General features: G+C 37.4%; 1 protein-coding gene across 5 annotated transcripts in view; it reads right to left on the bottom strand.

The window, feature by feature from the left end:
• Positions 1–15780, bottom strand: part of FOXN2 (forkhead box N2) — a 54415-nt gene that overhangs the window by 18411 nt on the left and 20224 nt on the right. For all 5 annotated transcript variants that reach the window (XM_084901013.1, XM_084901017.1, XM_084901016.1 and 2 more), the window contains 2 exons: positions 14959–15509; positions 615–721 (listed from right to left, as the gene is read on the bottom strand). In XM_084901013.1, coding sequence (XP_084757139.1) covers positions 615–721; positions 14959–15495 — 644 coding nt within the window. In that variant the 5' untranslated portion in view covers positions 15496–15509. The remainder of the gene's footprint in view (positions 1–614; positions 722–14958; positions 15510–15780) is intronic.

Genomic DNA, 15780 nt, shown 5'->3' with positions numbered 1-15780 from the left:
AATTCAAAAAGATTCTCAAGGCTTCTCTAGAAAAAAGGAAACAAAATCAGATTTAAGGAAGTCATATCATTTTCAGATGCAATTTAAAATGGGAAAGCTAGTTGGTCTAAAGGTTGTGGGTTATTGTTAAGCTGATTAAAATGGGAAAGGTATCGATATAAGACAAATAGTCACTGAGTTTGAAAGCAAAAGGCAAGAAAATACATTACAACTGTATTTACCTGCAAAATCAAAACAAAATGTTACAATTACAAACAACTATCTTAAACATTTTAAAATATACCTTTAATTTCCCACATCATTAGGTCAGCATTAGTATTGACAATTAAAATGATTTAGCCTTTTGTAACTAAAATTATATAACTATCTTTAAAGTTTAGTTATAATATATTCAGTACTGACTACATTTTCCATAATTTATGCTCTTAACTATCCAATATCCTGTTTCCTAATAACACAAGTTAGACTATAAGTAAAACTGCCTTACACTAATGTCCTATCCATAAATAGCTGTCAATTAAAAAAATGCCAAACCTACACTTTGTTGAGTTTCTCCATCTCATACAGGGAAATCTTATAAAGCACCACTGATACTTATATGGAAATTTTCATACCTTTCTGGAGATGTTAAGGCTGAAGGGAAAGGTTGCTTCTTCAGTGCTTGCATAAGGTTGGGTTTATATTCTGGATCAACACACCATAAGGAACCTTTCCCATTAACCTAGAATAAAATACACAAGAATTAATGATCTGGAACTTTAATCTGTGAAAATTATATAAACCCTAAGTTATATGGTGACCAGCATGGAGGGCTGTACACAAACTGGCCCTCCATACTTTCAGATGTCAATAAATGTTAGCCATTATTATGTTACTGAATACTCAAAAAGGAAGTTTCTATGCAACATTATAGGGAATACTTTAGGGACTATGATATTAAATGAGGCATCAAAGAATAATTCCTTTTTTTATATTTTATTGATTTTTTACAGAGAGGAAGAGAGAGGGATAGAGAGTTAGAAACATCAATGAGAAAGAAATATATCGATCAGCTGCCTCCTGCACACCTCCTACTGGGAATGTGCCCACAACCAAGGTACATGCATGCCCTTGACTGGAATCAAACCTGGGACCTTTCAGTCTGCAGGCCAACACTTTCCACTGAGCCAAACTGGTTAGGGCTAATTCCTATTTTTTAATGGCATTAATAGCAAACAATTTAATTAAGATCTAGCTAATTTCTCAAAGAGTAATAAGTTGATGACACAGGTATGGAAAAAACTCTTGTAAAAAATTATAAAAGCTCTGGCTGGATGGTTCAGTTTGTTGTTGTACCATCCTATATACCAAAAGGTCCTGAGTTCGATTCTCAGTCAGGCCATATTCCTAGGTTGCAGTTTTGATCCCTGGTCAGGGTGCATAAAAGAGGCAACAGATTAATGTTTCTCTTTCACATCTATGTCTGTCTGTCTGTCTGTCTATCTCCACCCCCTTTCCTTTCTCGCAATATATCCTCTGGTGAGGATTAAGTATTATTACACACACACACACACACACACACACACACACACGAAAGAAGCATTAATTCCTTCCCGTAAGATAGTTAAGTTTCAACATTTGAGGGACTTCTGGATAATATGGCTGGCAATGGGCACACAAACTCGGGAGGCCATTAAAATTATCAATGTCAATGGAATCCAAAAGTAATAGAATTTATAGGATTCTGGAAACTAGAGAGTCTATAAATAAAAGAGCCTACTAAATTACAAACGGAAGGTTTGATTCATAGTTCCCATAGTAAGAAGGACCAGCTTATGAAGACGGTAAGTGAACAAGATACCTGAAGAACCTCACTAATATTATCTAATATGCCGGGGAAAAGTCAGGCTATGAGGTAACTCCTTTGAATAGTTCTGAAGATGCTGCATATTTTACCTCCCTCCTTCTTAAATTATACTACATATTAGTAGATTAAGGAATCTAAACAGTCCTGCTATAATTAAACCTGCTTTATGTGGTTTCCCAAAATTATTTGGCACAGAACCTCTTTATCTCAGGTAACATTTAAGAAGTTAGTGTTCTAGGGAATGCTGATGAGAAAAACTGATGTAACTAGTGAACTCTTATAGAATATACTTTCCAAATATAAACATTGACTATACCATGAAGAAAAATTAATTCCCTTTTGAAAATCACAATTTTGGACTCCAATACAAAAATAAAATAAAAACCATCTCACAACAACAAAATTCTCTGACCACTTGGAAATTTATAACCATTCTTGGATTAAAAAGCTATCCAAACTAAAATTACAGGTTATCTAGTATCTAAAGGGTATAAGAAACACTGTTTATCAAAACTAAGCAGCCAGGACTGGTTTGGCTCAGGATAGAGCGTCGGCCTGTGGACTGAAAGGTCCCGGATTAGATTCCGGTCAAGGGCATGTACCTTGGTTGTGGGCACATCCCCAGTGGGGGGTGTGCAAGAGGCAGTTGATTGATGATTCTCTCTCATCGATGTTTCTAACTCTCTATCCCTCTCTCTTCCTCTCTGTGAAAAATCAATCAAATATATTAAAAACAACAACAACAACAAAAAGAAAACTAAGCAGATGTGGCCCTAGCTGAACTTAAAGGCAATTGTATATCCTCAAACACTTTCATTCTTCTTCTTTTTTTTTTAAATGTATTTTATTGTTGTTGTTTTTTTTTTTACAGAGAGGAAGGGAAATAGATAGTTAGAAACATTGATGAGAGAGAAACATCAATCAGCAGCCTCCTGCATACCCCCTACTGGGGATGTGCCCAAAACCAAGATACATGCTCCTGACAGGAATCGAACCTGGGACCCTTCAGTCCGCAGGCCAATGCTCTATCCACTGAGCCAAACTGGTTAAGGCAACACTTTCATTCTTAAACAAGAACAGCAATATCTGAAGCATGCTTTTGTCACAGGGGAAAAATAAAAAAGAAAATTACATAATATTTTATAATGTAAATATATTATATAAAATAATATAAAAAGAAAATTGATAAATATGTAAACTAAAAATTAGGAAAAAGAATAGAATCCTACACAATAAAAGAGTAATATGCAAATAGACCAAACGCAGAACAACTGAACAACTAAAGTATAATATGCTAATGATATGCTAAGGCTGCTCAACTGCGCTCTATGATATGCATTGCCCACCGGGGGCAGATGTTAGCTTGCTGCTGGGGTCCAGCTTATCGGGACTGAGCAAGACAGACCAGAAATACCCTGGAGCCCTCCCATAGTCCCTCCCCAGATGGCCAACCTCCTGCGTCCCTCCCCAGCCCTGATTGTGCACGAGTGGGGTCCCTTGGCCTGGCCTGCACCTTCTCACAATCCGGGACCCCTCAGGGGATGTGGGAGAGCCGGTTTTAGCCCGATCCTGCAGATCACTTCCCTTGGGAGGGCACCAGACACAGGGTTGATGGCTGTCGAGTACTGAAGTGGAAGTGTGAGCCTCTCCTAATCAGGACTGATTGGGCATGAGCCAGTGGCAGGCACAGTAGGGCTAAGATGAGTGGGAGCAGCAGGTAGGAGCTTCGGACTGCTGGTTTCAGCCTATTACCTGCAAGCCACTCAGAGACCCTACCCATGCACAAATTCGTGCACCAGACCTCTAATTGATAAATAAACTCAAGAGTTTTAAAAAAACATCAGTATCCCATACACACTAGTTGACCTAGTCAAATGAAATAACTGACAGGCTCTGGGAAGACAGCTCTGTTGAAACATCATCCTGATGTATACCAAGATTGTGAGTTCAATCCCAGGTAGGGGAACATGCAGGAGTCAAATAATGTATAGATAAATGGGTGGAGCAAAGCAATGTTTGTAATTCATGTAAAGTGCTTAGAATACTGCCAGACATTCAACCACTCAACAAATGTTGGCTACTAGGTATTTTTCTCCACAAATGTAAAAAATCATTTAAGTATAGCCTGTCTTCTCTCCTACCATATGATGTTCAAAATTTTCTCAGAACTAACTCAGGAGATGAGTTAATGAAAGTCCAACTATTAATTTGGGTTAACCCTTTCTTTAATTGATTTACATGAACAATTACTTAGACAACAATATTTCTGTTCCCCTGCTCCTTGTTATTTATATTAAATCTTATATAACATAAGCTATTATAATTGCTGAAGATTTGATGTGATGAATTCTAGAGTGTTTCCATTTCCCTAAATCTTTTTTCAAGGTAATATTAATCTATTACTGAGGCTCTTTTATTTTTAAATATCATGTCATAATTATTATGGCAGATAAAAAAGAAGGAATTCTCATCATTTGCAGCAACCTGGATAGAACTAGAGAACATCATGCTGAGTGAAATAAGCCAGTCAATGAAAGAGAAATACCACATGGCCTCACTCATTTATGGATATTAAAAAACATAAACTGACAAACCAAAAGATAGATATAAAGACAGTAAATCAACAAGCAGACTGTAAAATTACAGTGGGGAGAGTAGGGAGATCTGGGGGAGATAAGAGATCAACCGAAGGACTTGTATACATGCATATAAGTACAACTAATGGACACAAAACTCTGGGGAGGGAGGGTATGTATGGGGGGGGGGCAATGTTAAAATATGTACACAGATAATAATTTAATAAATAAAAAAAATAGAAAAAAAATTTAAAAAATTTAAAAAAAGAAAAAGAAAAAAAAATTTATTATGGCAGAATGGCACGAAAGAATACTTCTACAGGTTTAAAAACTGAGGTCTTACCCTAGCCGGATTGGCTCAGAGGATAAAGTGTTGGCCTGCGGATCGAAGGGACCCAAGATCAATTCCAGTCAAAGATACATACCTCATTGCGGGCTCCTCCCCACCCCAGGGCTTGTGCAGGAGGCAACCAATCAATGTGTTTCTCTCCCAATATTGCTCCGTCTTTCCCTCTCCCACTACCTAAAAATCAATGGAAAAATATCTTCTAGTGAGGATTAAAACAAAAAAAACAAAAACTGAGGTCCTAAAAAAACAAAACAAAAAAACACTGAGGTGCTAAACAGTGCTTCTTGATTGGCTGTGATAATGAACAAATCATATCTCTAAGAGTCAGTCCTCTCATGCATAATTTATCTATAAAAAAGAAAACTAGGCCATCACTAAGTTGTGATGGTAATTCATACGTAAGTCACAGAGATAAAAAATGAGTTAATACTAGGATATTCTGAAATTGGCATATGTACAGTGAGAGATTATATTGTTTAATAACAGTATATTCTTATTCCTCTACTTCTAAGAGATGAGTTTTAAAAAACAGTAAGAACAAAAGTCAATTAATTTTAGCCTGGCTGGTGTGGCTCAGTAGTTGAACCAGAAGGTCATGGTTCAATTCCTGTTCAGAGCATATACCGGGGTTTGGGGCTTGATCCCCAATAGGGGGGCATGCAAGAGGCAGCCAGTCAATGATTCTCATCACTGATGTTTCCATCTCTATCTCCTACTCTTTTCCTCCCTGAAATCAATTTTTAAAAAGTCAGTTAATTTGAAAATAAAAATCAGGTAGTAAAGAACAAGGGCTAAACTATTAATAAATATAGAAGGAAAAAAAGCCCTTGTCTGAAAAAAATGTATGATAACTAATGTAAGGCAGTGTCTAGCATCCTAGCAACTTAAATATATAGGAAAAGAAAAACCATGGGTGTCCTATCTCACTGTAATATAGAAAGAAATGTACCATATATAAGGCAAAACTGTTTTTGCTTTCAGTGGCAAGATACCACACGAACTATGCTAAACAAATAGTTGAAAATTTGGGTTTTTTCCCCCAAAGGAAGTTAAGTTTTATAAATATGCTTTTACCCTGTTTCCTTGAAAATAAGACAGTGTCTTATATTAATTTTTGCTCCCAAAGATGCGCTAGGTCTTATTTTCAGGGGATGTCTTATTTTTCCATGAAGAAGAATACGGTACACATTTATTGTTAAATGAAAATAAAGGAAATTTATTACCTGTATACGGTACGGTAGTACGATAGTTGTCAACACAAACCAGACAAACTGTGAATCCTACAGTATCAAGAATTTACTCATTTATTCAATGACAATCATGTCATCCTATTCTGGAACATCATCATAACAATCCAATTCCTGAATTTTCTGGTGAATTTCTTTGACTCCATTTCTTTCAGAATCAGTGGACCAAATCTCATGTTTAGAAATAGCATTGTCTTTAAATGAGTACTTCTTGTCAAGGTAGCCTGCTCGCAGTGCATTTGCAATGCAACTGTCAGTGATTTTCTCCCATGAATTCTTCACCCAAGTCACAACTTCTTGCAGTTTAGGTTCCACAAAGTTTCCACGCTGATTTCTCTCCATTCTATTTTCAATGCTTTTTCTTTTTGTGCTCATTTCTAGGGGTAAAAAAAAGGAATTGGGGTATCATGGTGGGGGAGGGGGAATCACTTAAAATGACACAAGGGGGATCAGAGGGGGGAATCAAAATCAAAACCAACTTCAGTCATTAATTTCCATGCGCAAATTGTCTTTGAATAGCTTGTTTATTGCAATATCGAGTGTGGAGATAGGCTGTCATTCCTATGGGAATCATTATCTGGTCTATTTTTCTTTCGTGAAGAAATGTCTTCATGTCTTTAGCACGGTGAGTGCTGGCTGCATCCCAGACTAGCAGACCTCTTTGGCTCCCTCGCATAACAAGCGGCAGCATTAAATCAACCCACTTCCTTATAACTGCTTGTGTGGCCCAGGCTTTTTCAGTTTCAAGAATAAAAACACCCAAAACACGTTCAATCTTTTCCTTCTTGCCCTTAGAAATGATTAAAGGTGGAATTTTAGTGCCATCCAGACAAATTGCCAAAATACAGGAAACACGTGCACTTTGGTAAGCAGTGGAGGGAATGTACACTAAGGAGGCACCCCGCTGTTCAATTGTTGTTTGAGATGATTGGCCCATAAACACTGCAGTTTCATCCATAGCAATCATGTTGGAAAGATTGTATTTAGAGAAGTCAGCATCATCAATAAAGGACTTGAATGCAAGTGCTTGCTTAATAACTTGAGTATCTTCCAACCTAAACAATGTTGTAGATCTTCTTAAAGACAGTTCACTTCGCTGAAGGAAATTATCCAGCCAGTGTTGTGATGCTTTGAAGTCTTCGGGGGCTATGTCAAACTGTGGTGCCATTGCAAGGGCAAATTCTTGAATCTGAGCACTATTCACAACCAAAGCCTTTGCTCTCCTGTCAACAACGCATTCACAGATCAGGTCTTCCAGCTTGGAAAATAATGGTTGCTGACCTGATCCACACTTGCACTTTTTAGCATTTCCCTTGTCCACTTGTTCAATGAGGTTAGCATACTCTGCTCGCCATTTTCGAACCAATCAGATACTCAACATCTTCTCTTTGCAGAAAGCAGTAAGATTTTGGCCCCAAGAATCTTCCACGATTCCTTTCTTATACTCCACGGAGAAGCTTTTTCTTTTTGCGCTCATTTCTAGGGGTAAAAAAAAAGGAATTGGGGTATCAAGGTGGGAGGAGGGGGATCACTTAAAATGACACAGGGGGATTAGAAGGGGGGAATCAAAATGGCACAGGAGAATCAGAGGGGGGATTACCATTTTAGTAACCCCTTTTGATCCTCCTGTGTCATTCTGGTTGCTCCCTCTGATCCTCCTGTGTGATTTTAAGTGATCCCCCTCCCCCCACCCCTGTGCCACTGAACACCTTCACCAGACATCCCCCTTACCCCTTTATCAGACATTTACCCCTGGGGCCTGCCTGGGGACTGTCACTGGGCTTGCTGGATCTGGGCTGGAGCAGGGTCTGCCACTGAAAACTTCAGTCATCATGAGGGCGGCCGCGAGCATCAGGTAGTGTCACCAGAGACAGATCAGCACTCACCACCTTTGCTGCATCCTGTCTGCTCTAATCCTCCTGTTCTTCTACATGCATCTGGGAAAGTCTCCTCCTCTCTCCCGCCCCGCGCTCACTGCTCACTCCGACCTCCGCTCTGCCTCCACACAGCAGTGACATCAGGATTCCACGTAACATCACTGGTTGCTAGACGCCAGTCAGGGCGGCCCAAGCGACCAGTTTACAGTAAATTAATTTTCATTCTGAGACAGAGCCTAGGAGGGCCTTATTTTCAGGGGGATGCCATATATTTCACTCAGAAGGAAACCTGTAAGTAGGTCTTATTTTCGGGGAAAACAAGGTAGATTAAATGATGGAACTTCTTAATTAAATATATATTCAGTCACTTGGCCCAAATATTTTGCTGGGGAAACAAAATTATAAAATTTAGCACCCATAAAATGCTTTGCCCCCAAACCATTCCAGTTTCATAGAGAAAAGATATACGTAAATTATTTTTCATATATTTAATAAGACAATTAATTCTATCTATGTTCTATCTTGATATTTCTAAGATTACACTCCTAGAAACCATTTAAGTTTAAGTCTACTTTTCAAATTCTATTGTGAGAAAACTGCAAATTGTTTTGATAACGGTAGAATTGTTATTTCCTTGAAATAGCAAATTAGAAGAACTAGTACTGAAAACTTGAAGTTCAGGGCAGTTAAGTATCTTGAATAAGGTCTCCAAATAACAGTCTGGTTTATGTTACCATGGCAGCACTTCCTTTCACTGGGTCTGTTCATGAACTATCAGTAACAAGTGATAAAACTATGCATTTGCTAATCTGTTTTAGAGTCTACAGGAAAAAGGAACTTATTTTTAACTAACTCACTTCTTAAAAACTTTGTTTCTTCATTATTGTGCTTAGATGATAGAACACAAATAATAAAGAGCTTTAGAAGTTAAGAATTGTTTTTAACTAAATTTACATAGAACAAGATAAATCTTTTGTGCAATGGAAACAGGAAATGTGTATTATTTCAAACACTATTATGCATTTGGAAACGCTAAGGTTTTTGGACTTATTTGGTAAAGAAGGATGAAGGTTCTGAAGAAATGACCCAAATTTTAAAAAGATTTATCTTAATGGAAGTTGTAAATAATAGGGAGAAGAGGCAGCGTTCATTATTCCTGAGATGTTTTTAAGTACTTGCCCCATACATTTTAGTAGAGTTCCTCCTCTTGACTACCTTTTCAGTGGTTTTTAGAACCACTGAATTAAAAAGAACTAACAAATTAAAAATGGTATTCATATCTTTTGCTTTTAGCATGAACTTTTTATAGTAGCATAATTTCTACCTCCCTGGGATTCAGTTATTAAAATACGTCATCATCATGCAAATGTAAATTGTACTAAACCAGGTAAAATGTCAAATTTCATATTTCCCAGCGAAAATCCCAATTATAATATTTTAGTTTGGCTTTATAAAAATGTAAAAAGTAGATAAAAGGCTCGGATGCTAACATTTAAAACATAAAAACAAAAACAGAACCACCACAAAAAACCATGTCTAACTTTTATAATTTTAAAATCCCAAGGCATAAAAACACCATGCCAAGATTTTAGACCTGCCTTTTGAGGGTAGTAACTGTGCTATGAATGATAGGGGAATCTATCCAACCAGCTATACCAATTGGTTGGGTATCATTACCACTTTGTATCCTGAGCTGGACATTGCTATCTTGCCTTTTTCTTTTTAAATTAATCCTCATCTGAGGATATATTTTTATTGATTTTTAGGGAGAGTGGAAGGGAGAGAGAGAAACAATGATGTAAGAGAAACATCAATTGGCTGTCTCTGCATGCGCCCTAACCAGGGATTGAATCCGAAACTTAAGTATGTGCCCTGACCCGGAAACGAATTCACAACCTTTTTTGGTGTACAGACAACACTCCACCCAACTGAGCCATCTGGCCAGGGCCATCTTGCCTTCTTTTTTGGATTATCATTTCTAGTTAATGACCAGTCATCAGGGCATGTGAGCCCTGGTGTCCCAGAAGAGGGGAGTAGGGAGATTAGGAGCAAGCTTGGAAGACACCCTGCATTCTCACTGCACCCCCCTCCAGGTATCCAGCAAGAGGCCAGTGGGTCTCAGACGCCTGCAATGTTCTGTGATGCTCTCTGGTGGTCAGCGCACGTCATAGCGAGTGGTTGAACTCCAGATCCAAAGACCGCCCAAGGGGACAATTTGTATATTAGGCTTTTATTATATAAGGATTGAATTATGAGTCCCTTATATATACAGGTGTGCTGCTTACTGTAAACATCTCATCAACTTCACATTTGATGTTGCTAGCTTGAAACTGGCCATGACAGAAACATTTGTATCATGAATATCTGCAAAAGCTACATCCCCACCCCCAACCAACTGTAAACATTTACCACCAGCACACCACTGCTTATATATTTTGACTCTAATCTTTTGCCTCAATGAATTCTTCTTAGCAAATCATTTCCAAGTTTTCTGCAACATTTGACACTATTGCTCATACACACTTAACTACCTTGGTTTCCATTTCACCCTTCTTTTCTTAGATTCTTCTACTGAAAATCAATGGTGACTTACACATTTAGAGTTTTAATTCTACAACATCATCACTATTCCTGTAGCTTATTTCTAAATATCTAGTAGATAGTTCAACTTTTATGTCCCACCATAAGTGTAAACACAAACTAGAAAAGAATTAAGTGATATAATTAAAAATTAAACTCTAACGAAGCACATGGGAAAAGACTTACCCACAATTTCCAACACTTTAAGTCACGTGAAAGGAAAGTTAGACTGGGGCTGGGGGAATCTGCTTCCAAGATGGCTCACTCACATGGCTAATGACATAGGGTCTCATTTCCTTGCCACATGAGCCTCTCCCTAGGGCCACTTAGTGTCTTTAGGATATGGCAGCTGGCTTCCCTCATAGAACAAGTTATGCAAGAGCCCAAATTGGAAGCCATGTTTTTTCTGATCTAGTCCCTGAAAAGACAAACTCCCTCATTTCCATAATATCCTTTTGGTTACACAAGTCAAGCCTATTCGGTATTGGAGTAGACTCTCTAGAAAGCGGGGCTCATTTGGGGGCTATCTCAGAGGCTAACTATGACAGAGATTGATCCTTTAAAATCATTGAGGCTTTTTTAATGGCCTAATACATAGTTGGTCTTTGTAAATATTCCATGTATATAGTACAGAAATGAGACAGAAATGTGTTACATGGCAATAAATAACCAATGCAGGCAATGTGCCATGTGTCATTAGAAGAACAGAAAATCTGCTCATGCCCAGATCCCCCAATGACACAAAGCACAAATATGCTACACTGAGAAAAGAAATGGTCACTCACTTGTACATAAGACATTCCACTGCTATTAGCCAGTTTACCTACCATAATGAGAATAAGCAGGAAGCTTGCGTGAGCTCCAGAGCAATGTTGTTCAGTACAACTTTCTACAATAACAGAAATATTCTATATCTATGCTATCCAATATATCAACCACTAGCCACATGTAGATAGTTGGGTAGTGATAAATGCAGCTCTAGACTCCACTCTGAAAAAATGGGAGAAACTATCTGCTCCTGGAGGAGGCATGAAAAAATCCACTCATGAGTCAGAAGCATTCGTAGGCCTGCTAAGACTAAAATGGGAACAGAAGAACTAAAAAACCCACCTTAAAAAGCCTTGCACTGCCCTAGCTGTTTTGACTCAGTGAATAAAAGGATCTGGGGTTCGATTCCAGTCAAGGGCACATGCCCAGGTTACAGGCTGGATCCACACTAAGGGGCGTACAGGAGGCAGCTGACCAATGATTCTCATCATTGATGTTTTTCTCTCTCCTTTCCTCTCTGAAATCAATAAAAAATATATATATTTTTTAAAAAGGCATAGTTAACTGTCATTTTTTTTTTAAAAAAGCCATGCACCAAATAATAAGTAGTAACAATCTATAGCTATGGGAGGGGCAAGAGCATAAAAAGAAATGTCCAAACTCCCCTCCAGCCCCCAAATGTGGCACAAGCTGAAAGATGAAGGCAAAATAGAAACACTGAGAAAAATCATCTGATACTCCAGTTCTCACACATAGTATGTCGTAGCAGTCCATCCCTATAGGAATCTGAAACCCAATCCCAGTTCAATTATTAACTAGATTGACCAATACCTGTTCACACTAACAACCTAACAAAAGTAGAGGCATAGTCTACTTCTGGGCAGAAATATTATTTACCTCAGTCTCTACCTATCTCTTACACTGAAATTCAAGCCAAAATTATGAAACACACACAAAAAACAGTCAACAAAACAGACCCAGAGATGGACCAGATATTGAAATTATCGGACACATACCACAACTATGACTAATATATTTATAGATCTAGTCGAAAATTTTAGCAGAGAGATGGAGAATATTTTTAAAGGTAAGTACAAATGCTAGAAATAAAAAATATGACAAATTATTTGTCAGGCTTATCAGCAGAATGAACACAACAGAGGAAAAAGTGAACCTGTATAAAGTGCAATACAAATTATCCAAACTGAAATAAAGGGGAAAAAATAGAAAAAGGGGCACAGCAACTAAGAGGTGAGACAATAGCAAATGGTCTAACATATTTTTACTTAGAGCCTCAGAAGTAGAAAATGAGCCAAAAGAAATATTTGAAGAGACATTGAGCAAAATTTTTCTAAACATAATGAAGGAAAACAAACCATAGATCCAAGAACCTCTGAAAAACCAAAGCAGGAAAAATAAAGAAAAACACAACTAAGTACATCATAGGCAAACTACTGAAAAGTAGTGATAAAGAAAAGAATCCTAGAGGGTAAATAACTGGAGTGGGTGCCACCACATCTCTTGGAGAGAGACTGCTGGGGCACAAAGGCTCCACCAGGCACTGATTTTGATGGGTTCTAGCAAAAGGGAGGACAGGATGGAGATGTGGGACTGACAGCCAGCTGGAAACAGGACTTCTAAAAGGACAAATATGTCTGGAAGGCTGTGGTCCAAGGCCATTTTTGCTGGCTATCAACAGGGTCTCCAGAACCAGAGGGAGCACACAGCTCTTCTTAAAATTGAAGGTGTTTATGCTCAAGAAGAAACAGAATTCTATCTAGGCAAGAGATGTGTTTATGTGTACAAAGCAAAGAACAACACAGTGACTCCTAGTAGAAAACCAAACAAACTAAAGTAATCTGGGGAAAGGTAACTCGTGCTCATGGAAACTAAATTCCGAAGCAACCTTCCTGCTAAGGCTACCGTGTAATTGCTGTACCCCTCAAGGAAACTTACTGAAAATAAATAAAATGGATTTGTTTTCCTGAGGGGGGTGGGAGGAGGGGAAGGAGAATCCTAAAGACAGACAACTAAAAAAGAAACATAATAGAGGAACAAAGATAAGAAGGCAGTAGACTTCTCATTAGAAACTATGCAAGCCACAAGACAAGAGAACAACATCTTTAAAGTACAGTAGTTTCCCCTTATCTGTGGTTTTACTTTCCACAGTTTCAGTTACTTGCAGTTAACTGCAGTCCAAAAATATTCAATTTCCCCAACCATTGATATCTGCTCTTGACATCAAATATAGAGATTGTCATGGTTCAAAAATCCAGGATCACCTAAAGCAGGTGATCCTTCTCTGATGTATGGTCAGAAGGTCAACAGTAGCCTAGTACTAAGTCACAATGCCTACACCATTTATCTCACTTCATCTAATGCCGTAGGCATTTCATTCACAAAATAAGGGTGATTTCAGTAGAGTAAGATATTTCAAGAGAGAAAGAAAGGCCATACTCACATAACTTTTATTATAATATATTGTTGCAACTGTTCTATTTTATTATCATTGTTATAATTGATTACTGTGACTAATTTATAAAATTAAACTTTATCATAAGTATGTATGTATAGACAAAAATAGTATATTCATATATACAGAGTTCCATACTGCTTGCATCCACTGGAGGTCTTGAAACATACTTCAGCAGATAAGGAGGGGACTACTATACCTAAAGAAAGAAAACTGTCAACCTAGAATTCTAAAGCCTTCCATAAAAGGGTTGAAAAAAATATTTCATTGCTAGTGGACCTGAACTACAAGAAATGTTATATAAACTTCTCCAAGAAAAAAAAAAGAAAAAAAAAGAGATCCAGATAGGATATCAGCATTAGTCAAGTTTTTCTATGAAAGTCCAGATAATAAATAAAATGATATACTATTATTTGAAGGTAGAATGTGATATATATATATATATATATATATATATATATATGTACATGTATGTATATATCTATATACACATATACATACACCCCCCTCTCTCTATATATATATACATACACTGAAATTTTGTGTAATAAATCACTAAAAAATTTAATAGTTTATAAGCCAATCATAAAACATATTCAATCAAAAGGCAGAAAAGTGAGGAAAAGGGAATAAAAACAGACAGTAAACAGAAAACAAATAGCCCAGTAATAGATTTAAATTCAACCATATCAATTACGTTGCTATAGCCGGGACCGGTTTGGCTCAGTGGATAGAGCGTCGGCCTGCGGACTGAAAGGTCCCAGGTTCGATTCCGGTCAAGGGCATGTACCTTGGTTGCGGCCACATCCCCAGTGGGGGGTGTGCAAGAGGCAGCTGGTCGATGTTTCTCTCTCATCGATGTCTCTAACTCTCTGTCCCTCTCAATTCCTCTCTGTGTAAAATCAATAAAATATATTTAAAAAAAAAAAATTACGTTGCTATAAATGGTCCTACATTCCAATTATAAAAGGTCTACATTCCAATTAATGGTTGTAAGACTACATAAATAAGAATAATATACTGATACAGTGATGGAAAAACACTATAGAAACTAAAAGAAAATTGGAACATTAAAAACCTAATTTATGTACCTATGGTAGACTGAAAGCAAATGATGAATATAATTAAGATCAAGCTGAAGTAATCTGACTATTTTTGTCTTCCTTTGATTTCCCCGTATTTAAAATCTCAAAGTTAACTCTCCCCAACCTCCCCAAATATAGCAATGTTCATAACACTGACCTTGCCATGGCTTCTTTCCACTTTCTGAAAACATTTATTCAGAGACAGATTATGTCGAACAGAATTCTTCCAGCCTGTTGGTGCAGTAGCAAAATATGGGAAGCGGTCCAGAATCCAGCTATAAATTTCTTTGACAGGCAGACATTTATTTGGAGAGTGCTCTATAGCCATGTAAATGAGAAGACTAAAAGAGTATGGGGGCTTTGAAGTTGCTGATTTTTTTTCTGGGTTCTGGTAGCAAGATGGTCCTAAAGATGGCCTATCATCTCCCTCTATGTCATACAAAGGACTAACAATTGGAAGACCCTCACTTCCAAAGCTGAAGTTTGTTAGAAGATTAGTACTTTCATGAAGCCAGTTCAAGTTTGTGAGTTCATCATCTGCTGATTCACAGTCCATTAGAGTGGCCTTTGGCCTGGCAGCATCAACAGCTTCAGGCAAGCTTCCCATTTTGTAAATCTGGCTTAATCCTGCAACCTTTTCAGTTCCTGGAGTTTCAGCTCTCTTTTCTGGAGTCATTCCAATTATTGGACCCATTTACTCTTATAGTTCTGTAACAAAGGAAATAATTATCATTCAATGTAATGCTTAAGAATCTTAGGCTCATGAAAAATAAAATATATATTTAAATATCCCCAAATGAAAGAAATCTTGCAATTATCTCACATAATATTTAAGCATAGTAGTTGTAGAATTAAAATTTATAACATAAGAGAATTTAATATATTTGATATGGTTATAAATAATGCAGCATTATAATACCATATTGTATGAGAGATATAAACAAAATTAAATAATGCATATTGAGTAATTAAACAATAT

This window comes from Pipistrellus hanaki (assembly GCF_964339955.1).
Source record: "Pipistrellus hanaki genome assembly, chromosome: 12".
NCBI lineage: Eukaryota > Metazoa > Chordata > Mammalia > Chiroptera > Vespertilionidae > Pipistrellus > Pipistrellus hanaki.
Note: the sequence above shows the minus strand (reverse complement) of the source record. Positions and strands in the feature narration are given on the sequence as shown.